Source organism: Myxine glutinosa, chromosome 13 (genome assembly GCF_964187855.1).
Source record: "Myxine glutinosa chromosome 13, kmMyxGlut1.1, whole genome shotgun sequence".
NCBI classification, from domain to species: Eukaryota; Metazoa; Chordata; class Myxini; order Myxiniformes; family Myxinidae; genus Myxine; species Myxine glutinosa.
Window position 1 is genome coordinate 59,126,535 of NC_136273.1, and position 11,782 is coordinate 59,138,316.

The 11,782-nt window shown below is 41.2% G+C and overlaps 1 protein-coding gene across 1 annotated transcript; it reads left to right on the plus strand.

Moving 5' to 3' along the window:
- Window positions 1–7,057: 7,057 nt before the first annotated feature.
- LOC137416977 (uncharacterized) lies at window positions 7,058–11,676 on the plus strand. The gene is made up of 3 exons (XM_078767562.1): window positions 7,058–7,856; window positions 8,045–8,151; window positions 11,197–11,676. The coding sequence occupies exons 1-3, from the start codon at window positions 7,830–7,832 to the stop codon at window positions 11,516–11,518; spliced, it is 456 nt and encodes a 151-aa protein (XP_078623688.1). The 5' UTR covers window positions 7,058–7,829; the 3' UTR covers window positions 11,519–11,676.
- The last annotated feature ends 106 nt before the right edge of the window (window positions 11,677–11,782 follow it).

Genomic DNA, 11,782 nt, shown 5'->3' on the forward strand with positions numbered 1-11,782 from the left:
ACATCATTTCAATTAAAAAAAAACATCGCTTCTACTGCTCCAGCCGCAGCATTCGTCACTTTGTCTGCTCATCCGCATGACCAAAACGAAATAAAGGGAGCTCAACCATTACACAGCGCTTTTAATGGCGCATGCCATAGGAACTCAACGCAATTTCGACTCGGCCAGAAAACGAGCAAATTTTTCAGGATGTTAACTGGAATTAGTCGTGAAAATATATCCAAAATACACAAAAATACACACCCACACAAATAAACAACATTTATTCCGTTCAACAGAACAAACATTTCCTATATCATGACATGCATGTCTTCAAAATTATATGACCAAGAGAAAAAGTAAAACTAATTAAAACTGCGGGCAGTGATAATCCGGGGACCATACCGCTCCATCCTGATTGGATGGGTGCGTGCTAGAGTCGTTAACAACGACAGTCCAGATCCGATTGTTCAAAATTTCAACTCAATCGATCGAAAAATGAACGCAGGGATGCATTTTAAAGGTGCAGTGGCACTAACTGAGTTGCCACGAATATGGCCACGAAATTGCCAATATGGCCATCACAAAATATTTTCCTTAATCAATTGGCTCATAGCATAACCAATCTGCAAGTATCTCATCCGAAGATGTATCTCTGAGGAATTTTAATTAAATAAGTCATTTATAAATCAACGAGTTAATTTATTAAATGATTAATCAATAAATCAAAATTTTCCTTGACAGCCACATCACTTGGTCAGTGTCATGTCCAAATATCAGCTTCCTTACTCAAAAGGTGCCTGAGTTAATGTAATGTAATTACTGTAATAAGATTACTGCAATTACTGTAATGATTACTGTAATTACTGTAATTACCGGAACTGTAATTACTGTAATTACCTCAGGTAATTACTGTAATGTAATTACTGTAATGTAATAAAAAATGTAATTAATTAAATAAGTACTTCATTAATCGCTAATAATTAAATAACTCGTGAATTCTTATCCGATTTACTTAACATTTGAGTGTCCCCAAAACGTTGGAGCAAAACGTTGCAACAACGAAAGTGAAACGTTGTAGCGACGTTGTGGAAACGTCAGCAAAACCCAACATTTGAATGTTCCCAAAACGTTGGAGCAAAACGTTGCAACAACGAAAGTGAAACGTTGTGGCGACGTTGTGGAAACGTTTTACAACAACATTATTTCAATGTTGTAGGAAACTAATGTGAAAAACGTTGAAACAACGTTGTGGAAACGTCAGCAAAACCCAACAAACAAGAACAGTACACATTTCCTGTAATTATCTCTCATAATCACCAAACAAGAACAGTACACATTTCCTGTAATTATCTCTCATAATCACCAAACAAGAACAGTACACATTTCCTGTAATTATCTCTCATAATCACCAAACAAGAACAGTACACATTTCCTGTAATTATCTCACATAATCAACCAACAAGAACAGTACACATTTCCTGTAATTATCTCTCATACTCAACAAACAAGAACAGTACACATTTCCTGTAATTATCTCTCATAATCACCAAACAAGAACAGTACACATTTCCTGTAATTATCTCTCATACTCAACAAACAAGAACAGTACACATTTCCTGTAATTATCTCTCATACTCAACAAACAAGAACAGTACACATTTCCTGTAATTATCTCTCATAATCACCAAACAAGAACAGTACACATTTCCTGTAATTATCTCTCATAATCACCAAACAAGAACAGTACACATTTCCTGTAATTATCTCTCATACTCACCAAACAAGAACAGTACACATTTCCTGTAATTATCTCTCATACTCAACAAACAAGAACAGTACACATTTCCTGTAATTATCTCTCATAATCACCAAACAAGAACAGTACACATTTCCTGTAATTATCTCTCATAATCACAACAAGAACAGTACACATTTCCTGTAATTATCTCTCATACTCACCAAACAAGAACAGTACACATTTCCTGTAATTATCTCTCATAATCACCAAACAAGAACAGTACACATTTCCTGTAATTATCTCTCATAATCACAACAAGAACAGTACACATTTCCTGTAATTATCTCTCATACTCAACAAACAAGAACAGTACACATTTCCTGTAATTATCTCTCATACTCACCAAACAAGAACAGTACACATTTCCTGTAATTATCTCTCATAATCACCAAACAAGAACAGTACACATTTCCTGTAATTATCTCTCATAATCACCAAACAAGAACAGTACACATTTCCTGTAATTATCTCTCATAATCACAACAAGAACAGTACACATTTCCTGTAATTATCTCTCATACTCAACAAACAAGAACAGTACACATTTCCTGTAATTATCTCTCATACTCACCAAACAAGAACAGTACACATTTCCTGTAATTATCTCTCATAATCACCAAACAAGAACAGTACACATTTCCTGTAATTATCTCTCATAATCACCAAACAAGAACAGTACACATTTCCTGTAATTATCTCTCATAATCACCAAACAAGAACAGTACACATTTCCTGTAATTATCTCTCATAATCAACCAACAAGACAAGTACACATTTCCTGTAATTATCTCTCATACTCAACAAACAAGAACAGTACACATTTCCTGTAATTATCTCTCATAATCACCAAACAAGAACAGTACACATTTCCTGTAATTATCTCTCATAATCACAACAAGAACAGTACACATTTCCTGTAATTATCTCTCATACTCAACAAACAAGAACAGTACACATTTCCTGTAATTATCTCTCATAATCACCAAACAAGAACAGTACACATTTCCTGTAATTATCTCTCATAATCACCAAACAAGAACAGTACACATTTCCTGTAATTATCTCTCATACTCACCAATCAAGAACAGTACACATTTCCTGTAATTATCTCTCATACTCAACAAACAAGAACAGTACACATTTCCTGTAATTATCTCTCATACTCAACAAACAAGAACAGTACACATTTCCTGTAATTATCTCTCATAATCACCAAATTTGGAACAGCCCTTAAACTAACACCAAGCAGATCAATTTTTATATTTAGGTTGAGGTTTCACACAAACGCTTTGCTTCTCGCAAAGCGTCCGCCAATGGGAACTAGAGGGAGGGGAAGGAGCGGGAGCAAGAGACAGGTAGCCGGAATGAACATGAGGGACAATGAGGGACAGTGAGGGCGTGTCGGTATGCAATTTTCATCCAATCACCATCTTTCACAATAATTCTGGACCGGCATGAGATGGATGCTGTCTGTCATTAATTTATATTGTAATCAAACGAGTTTTAGACATGGCGGGAAAACTGAAAAAAAAAATATATATTTATTTAAAACGGGTGTTCACGATTGTACACGTGTACGGACCTTACCGAACCTTACCGAACCGGCAAACAAATCGCCTCATGGTGCACTTCATGAGCCGATTTGCCTGCAGACCAGAGTAAGGCTTTTAATACCCAGCGTATAATAAATCATATCCTCGCAAGCACACGAATAATAGAATCATTTAAAACGTTCCATCCTTGGATTACCTATGGACAATCACAAGTCCCACACACATCCTCCACCATGATTCAGAATTCATATTTCATAATGGACCATCCTCAAGACGCTATGCTTACCTTGGCGACGTCCACTCGAAATTCCAGCGGTGCCTCCAGATTGTCGTGGAAGTGTAGGGTGAGACTCAAGACGCCAATGGTCGGAAACAGGTTTTACAAAAGGTCATGACTTTATTATTAACTGGTTATTCACTTCATTCCATTACCAAATAATATCGTTTAACTCAATGGACCAGGTTAACTCTATCCGCATAGTCCTTCTTGTTCGGCTGCAGCGCCGAACTCGTGGTACGCGTTCATTCCGTCGTGCAGGGCTTCTGAGGATGAGTGCTCTCTTGGCTCAAAGTCCCTTCTGTTTATATCGGCACACTTCATTTAATCCTCTGTCCGCTGAAATCGTAATCCCTTCTCCGCTGCTTACTCAGTCGCCTCACTGGCACCAGCTCACTCCCCTCCTGCTGCGAGTTCCATTTACCAAACAATAGGGGGGTGCTCCAGCCTGGGGCTGTGACCAGGTGGACAAGAGATTACCATGATCGTGCACATTCCTGACTTTCATTTACGAAATCGTCTATCTGCTTCGTTACCAGCCCTAATCAATGAGTTACCATTCCCAATCAATGAGTTACATTTCCACACTACCTTCATTCTGGTATTTTCGATTTCCTCCTATCACACAACCAACGTGTTGCCATCAATTGAACCCTCTCCTACCTTCCCCCAGTGGAGGTTAATGTGTCCCAAGGCAGTGTCTTGGGTTCAGTCTAGTTCCTCGTCTATATAAATGACCTCTCCGATGGTCTGAAAATCACTCTTCCTTTTTGCAAAAGACTTTACACTATCATACACTACCCCCACCTCTCTTTTGGGCAGTATCCTCTCTCTGCTGATCTGAAATTATTAGACACTGGTCTGATAATTGGAAAGTCCTTTTTGGGAAATCTCACTGTCGCACCCTGTCACTCCAGAAGGATGGTCAAATCACGTTACCTATCTGTTTGCTTCGCCATCCATGGAAAGGTTCAGTCTCTTGAACGTCTAGGTCTCATCATCATCCATGACCTTCCCTGGGCCAACGGCATAGCAAAGTTGGTGTCCGAAACGAGCCTCAAGCTGGGCATCCTCTGTTGATCCAAGCCTTTCCTTGGAAAATCAGAGAGACTCACAGTCTTCAAGGCCTTTGTCTGTAGTTCATTGGAGTACTGCTCACCACTTTGGGCTGGTGCCCCAGCATCACATTTGTCTCCTGGAATCTATGGAATCTAAAGCTCTTAACATTCTTGGAATCTCTCATGATGAGGCCAAAGCACAAGGTCTGTTGCTCTTATATCGCAGGCAGGTTGGTTGTGTCTCTGCTTTATTCTGTCTGTTCTCCAATATCACTCTCACAGTCTTCCGAACCTCCCTATTTTCTCCATGATGCATGCATTCTTACAGTAACCTCATCCTGGATAAACTTCCAAAATCCAGGCTGTCTGCACACCTCATCTCTTTTATTTCTCGCTTCTCCCATCTTTGGAACCATCTTCCAGAGGGTGTTCTGTCTCTGTGTCTCTTCCCTCCAGGGCTTGAAGCAAGCAATGCACCCACCATCTCTTGTCATTACCAATTCGGACCCATGATATTTATTACCCTCATTAACCTCTCCTAACCCAACCAACTTAATTGTTAGGTTCTGCCTTTCTTCCCTTCTTGCACTGTCAGTTCCACCCTGCACTTCCATGAGCCTCGCTCAGGTAAAGAAAATCACTCCATTTTCAATCATAATGTCCATTCATAACCCATTTGTGCATCATGACCAAGACATGTCCATCTTCAAGACGATGTATCTCTTCGGAACACTTTATTGGCTGGTACCGTATTTGTCGGCTTACTTTCACAAATCATTTCTACAATCTCTACAAATCGAACTGCATTCTTTTTCTCATCATGATTTTTACCTCTGCCACCAAAGGTGGATGGAGGTTATACTTTCACCCCTGTCTGTTTGTCTGTCCGTTTGTCTGTGAACATAATATCTCAAAAGGTTGTAGACAGATTCGGACGAAATTTAGCAGAGATGTAGCATATGTGACAAGGACGAAATGGTTAGATTTTGGTGAAGATCCGGATTCGGATCCGGCTACTAGAATTTTTAAACTGATTCTTCACCACTGGGTGAAAGGGCCAAACACGATACATAGCAGGATATCTCAAAAAGTTGTGGACGTATTTGGACGAAACCTGGTGGACCGGTTGGGTGTCTGACAAGGACAAATAGGTTAGATTTTCTTGAAGATCTGAATATTGATTCGGATGTGAGAATTATTTAATTCTTTAAGTGATTCTTCACCATTGGGAGATGGGACCAAAAACGATATATAGCAGGATATCTCAAAAAGTTATGGATGGATTTGGACGAAACTTGGTGGACCGGTTGTGTGTGTGACAAGGAAGAATCGATTCCATTTCGGTGAAGATCCGGATCCGGATCCAACTCGTATAATTTTTAAAGTGATTCTTCACCATTGAGTGATTTGGACAACCAGGTGGAGGTATGCTCTCCTGAGTGCCGTTCTAGTTAGAAACTGTAACCCACAGTGTAACCCAAAACAGTCGCTTCAAATGGGTTGGCACGACTCCTCTATCCTTCGGACAGCATGAAATCAGTTCTTTAAGTTGTGAATAATTTCCTTTTTCCCCAAGTGTGTTGGACTCATCATCAGTTAGTAAGTATGTAAATTACAAACAGTAAGAAGACATTTATTGGCAAAACTGTATCTTTACATGAGTCATAATTCACAAAGGCAATAGGATAAGTCGACTTAGTCACTGGGATTTTTGAAGCCACCATTCCGGCATTGCAACTTGCTTGCTTTGTGTTCTCCCCTCCCTTGATGGTAAAGCTCTCTTTCAGATGAATATCTCTCAGGTACTCATGAGTGAGGATCGACTCAGTATACTCACCTTATTCTACTTGGGTTCAAATCCCTGCTAAACGAAAGCTTGTCGTGCAGTTTGTCTCTTCGGCCATCCTGTGGTTTTAAAAATAAATAAATAAGTATTTCAACATCAGACTAATCTTATTACACCAGTTCCTGGGCGAAAATAAACTTGCTTCACCTTTCCGCTCAGGCCTTGCATCATTCCATCGGGATGGGAAGGATGTTGAGCAAGCTGATGAAATAAACTTTTGCTGTTTGCTCAAACATTTTCTGCTAACACCTGCACAAGAAAAACCTAGATTGCAAAAAAAATTTGATTTCATTAGTAAAAAAAAAATAAAAAAATAAAAACTTTGTTAAAATATAGATGCCAAGAAGGGATTGTGAAACACAAGTAAGGAGCAGGAAACATCAGAACTGTCGTGTAAGTGAATATGCATTTTGAACATGGTGAGGAGTTTGTTGTTTGCTCGAGACGTCTTCTTTCTTTCTTTCTTTTTTTGTTTGTATGCACGACATGACTGCGAATGGCATCATTGGCTGGGGGGGCACAGCTCGGCCGCTGATGCAGTGCCCCCTGTAGGCCAGAGCAGGAATTTGTAACGCGTTCAGGGTAACTGGTCATAGCTCGCCTACTCTTCGCGAAGGACACCGTGGGGTCTTCAACGTCCACCACCTAATGCTGGTCAGTATGCCTCGGACCCCTCAACACGAGCTGATGAAGGACCCTGCGGTGGGCCCGAGGTAAGCCAATTTACGCGTATGGAATGACTCTTCATCCTTGGGATTGAAGACTGGATCTTAACTGCATCTGCCATATCTTTCTTCTCTCTGAAGTTGAAGCAAGTTTATTTATTCTCTCTGTAGGTAAAAAATATTTGGGAATGTGTATGGAACATAATGGAGGTTGGGCAAACTAAAAGCACCAAATGCACATGGAAAAGCAACAGCAGTATTCTAGGAACGTTCTAAGAAGAAGGTTGATACTCATAATTGGATTAATGTGGATGTGGTGTAATGTGGTGTGGTGAGTGTGGTGAGTGGGGAAGCCTGACGCGTTCAGTGAAATGTTGGCAATGCGTTTGTGGCCGGATCTTGTTTGCGGAAATGCAGTTTCTAGCTCGAAGGAAGATGACAGAAGGGTGTGAGTTAAAAGGGTGTGGTAGAGGGCATTGTATGGGCGGACGGAATTAGAAAAGGGAGATGGCTCCTCCGACAATGCTTATAAATGCACCGAACACCACATGCTTGACCTAAGAGGATCATCTAGAGACAAAAGGAAAACGAAGGCGTTCAACTCTTTGGATATTGCAACCTCTTCCAAGCTGACGAAAGGTGTTTGAGCGATGGCAAGCGGCGAAACACTTCCCAAGGTATCCGCGCCCAACCGCAACCCTCACCCACCTGTCTCGATCTGCCCGCTTCTTCGGAAACTTGGAAAAGTTTAAATGATTGCGTGATGTTTAAAGGTCATGTTTTTGCCTTTTTCACTTAAAATGGCCTTTTCCTTCTGTTATCTCCCACCTCACTGTGTTTTCCCATTACCCTGTTTCCTTGCAAGGTTCCTTCAGCTGTGCTGGTTCGTTTGGAGGTTCAGCGGGACAGCGAAGGCCTGCACACGTACACCACGTCCGACGTGGCGACCATCAATTCAAGTCTATCATTGCGGTTAGGCCCCATCATTGTCTCCAATGTCCTTTTTCTGCTTCAGTTGAGAACAACTGAATCTTTAATCAGCAATCCCATGGCGTAACGTTGTGTTTAGCTTCTTTACCTTTTGTAGCCTCGAGTAAAAGGTAATCGCATAATAACTGGGTTAACAGTTGTCATGGAACCATGGTTGCTCAACACAATTCTGCTTTTCAGTCTCGTAGCCCCTGCTCTGCTGGAATGTCCAGAGACCATTGTTGGCAGGTGTTGGTTGCAGCCGGGTAGATGTCTTTTCGTGAAACGTTTTACCTGTAGGCTGTAGGTGTAATTGCAGGTGTTTGTGCTCACTGGTATGTGAGCCATGCCTCGACAGTCTTACGTTAGCTTCACTTTTAAAAATTTTTGTTTTAGGGGCCATCTATTGATTACGAGCCTGGTGTTGGCTTAGCGGTTACGGTGCTGGCTTGGGATCCTGGAATCCTGGGTTCGAATCCCGGTCGATCGCTGAATTAACATCAGGGGGGTTGACTCAGCCTGTCATCCTTCTGAGGTCGGCAAATTGAGTACCAGCTCACTTGTAATTCCCTGTGTGTCGGAAGAGGCGACCAACAGGGTTGGTGGCAGGAAGGGGCATCCGGCCATAAAACATTGCCTCAAAAAAAGGGGACCACGGTGCCCGAATAGGCCAAACCCTGCTCTGTGGGGAAAAATGGCCTCCAAAGGTGGTTCTATTGATTACGCATTAATGCATGCATGGAGGAGCTTGGTGACCTGTGGGATCTTTCAGACTGTTGGGTGAGCGGTTTCAGACTGTTGGGTGAGCGGTTTCAGACTGTTGGGTGAGCGGTTTCAGAATGTTGCACGTGATGGTGTGCGATGCGAGATTCAAGAACGTACGAGTGCCATTCGCTAGTCTGGTGTAAATGTTCATTAAATCCGTACTTTTGAGGCCGAGCAACACCTTTTAAGGAGACGGATACGCGTGCAATGTGTGTGATCGACAGGTGAGCAGAGAGTGTTAGTGTTTTGAGGGTGTGTACTTGGTGTGCGCTCCTGACATCAGAGACTAGGGCCGTGTGATTATTGTGATGGGAAAGATATTTCATGAAGAATGAATATTATTTTAATCCAAGTGATCTTGACTCTTCAAATTGTTTTTAACTTTACAGCAGAGTTAGAATCTGGGTACAGATACTTGTTTAACTATCCTCAGCTTCTGTTCATTGATAAACATAAACATCCCCTCACCTGAAGGTTACTTGTTTATTAATAAACACCTTGCCAGCTTTTCTTGTTAATCAACATCCTTACACCTTCTCTCAACATCTTTTCTCTAAAACCACTAAGTTGAGAAAAGGCATATCAGGGAGTATGGTGGGCGATATAAAGAGCGGAAAGGGGACAGAACTTGGGGGAGCATTAAAAAAATCCTCCATATTCACGTATGACATCACGAATAGGTATATAAATGGCTCCTCACGTCTCCATCCCATAACTCTTCAAAATGTTTAATTATGCGTTTTTTTTGCTTCATTTTTCCCAAAACTAAAGTTACTATTTATTGAATAATGTCATTAGAGGTCATTAACCAGTACAGTACAGAACACAGCACTTCCTGTAAACACATTGGGTCACTCAGCACTGACCTCCTCTGTTCCCTTTTCCCAATACAGTACCGTACTATGATTTCCTCTTATTACAAATGGCCTGGCGGTAATGGCGGTGATGTTTCAGAAAACAATGGTATACATGGCTTGCCTTTACACGACATGGGTTGTTCATCGTAACCTCTAAAATAAATGCTAAAAGCTCAGGAAGGATTTTAATTTGTCTTTTTTATCAGTTTTAAAACGTAAGATTTTATTTGTTTACTTCAAATTTATTTTTATTTCAATTATTAAAATATAATAATTTTTAATCAGCAATGTTTCAATGAAATTGATTTGATATTATTCCATGTCAAATTGGGGAATGCTTGTCAGTTTATCTGTGAGATATCAAGAGATGACGGAATCCCGTGAGGTTATGAATTAAATGTTGTTTTGTCACAATTTAATTTACCATTTTATATTTATGCACTATGAAGAAGATAATTATTCCACCATTTTAATGAAGAACTAATATGTGAATAATGATGCAATAACGCTTTAAATAACCCTCTTGCGTTATTTAAACCCTCTTGCTTTAAATACCCGGATAAGGGGGAGGGGGTGGGGGTTGCGGGGATAGTTCAGGACTCGGAATTGGAATGGGTTGCTTGAGAACTTGGGTTGAAGATGAGTAGAGGACTTGGGGTATGAGGGGGTGGGGGAGTTGATTACCTGGGTTGGGGGGTAAGAGTTGATGATTTGGGTTTGGGGTTGAGGACTTGTGGTGAGGGAGGGAGTTGACGACTCAGGGTAGAAGGGGGAGGGCTTGAAGACTCGGGGTTAGTGGGTCGATGTTAAGGACTTGGGGTTGGGAGAGGGGAGCTGAGGACTTTGGGTTTGGAGTGTGTAGAGGATTTGACGTATGTTGAGAGGGGGGGGGGGGGGGGTGTTGAGTACTTGGGGTTTTGGGGAGTGGTTGAGGACTTGGGGTTTTGGAGGGGGTGATGACATGGGGTTGGGGGGGTGGGAGATGAGGTCTTGAGGTTGGGGGTGGGAGTTGAGAACTTGGGATTGGAGGTGAGTAGATTACTTGGGGTGGGTTTCGGTTTCGAGGGAGGGTTGAGGACTTTGGGTTGGGGGACGGAAGTTGAGCACTTGGGGTGGGATTTAAGACCTGGAGTTGAAGGGGAAGGGGTTGATGACTTTGGTTTGGGTGGGTGAGGGTTGAGGACTGGTGTTGGGGGGTGGGGGGAGTTAAGGACTTGGGGATAGTGGAGGGGGGAGCTGAGGGCTCAGGATTGGTGGGAGTGGGGAGTTGAGGACTCATAGTGTGGGTGGGTGGATGATTTAATCAAGAATATTAAAATTAAATTTCAATAAATATTAGCATTGAAAAAAATTAAATAAAAAATAAAAGCTAAAGACATTTGAATCGGTAGTCATGGTCGTTCTAAGCACGGTGCGTCTTCTGCAGGAAGGGAGATGTTCTGCTCGAGATAAATGATTTCAGTCTCGACTTTGTCACTCCAGAAGACCTCAAGGTCCTGCACAAAGAGTGTACACATGTGAAGCTGGTAAGGAATATAAGACAAAAGATTCGTTTTCACCTCATTTTACTTTATTTATTTTGCTGCTTTATATTGTTTTTGTTGTTTCTTGACGTCATTCATTATTATTATTATTATTACTTGCGCGAAAATCAAAGACTTTCAAGTATACTAGCAGGGCCCCATGGAACAGAGTTCCACGACCTTCCCTTTGTTTGGGCAGTGTATAGGCAATTCGTACAGTATTAATACGTCATTGCGGTACGATTTATTATCCTCATGCTAAAAGTCCCTCTTGGCCATGAGAGATAACATCGTGGGTTCTGAAATAATACACCGCTTTAATAATGAACGTTCGTTAGTATAGTATTATTGGCCTATACATACTGTGTCGTTGGAAGACCCGTGACGCGTGTGCTTTGATGTGATTTAACAATCGCTTTGTTTGTGTTTCACACTGAATGAAAAACGAAAGGTAGAGCATGGTGATTGTAAATTTTCAAAATATTGTAG

What these genes read in the sequence shown, in the direction of transcription:
- LOC137416977 (XM_078767562.1), top strand. Translation starts at nt 7,830, where the DNA reads ATGGCAAGCGGCGAAACACTTCCCAAG. An exon ending in GCGGCGAAACACTTCCCAAG is followed by an intron (nt 7,857 to 8,044) that starts GTATCCGCGCCC and finishes TTTCCTTGCAAG; the next exon opens with GTTCCTTCAGCTGTGCTGGT. An exon ending in AATTCAAGTCTATCATTGCG is followed by an intron (nt 8,152 to 11,196) that starts GTTAGGCCCCAT and finishes CGTCTTCTGCAG; the next exon opens with GAAGGGAGATGTTCTGCTCG.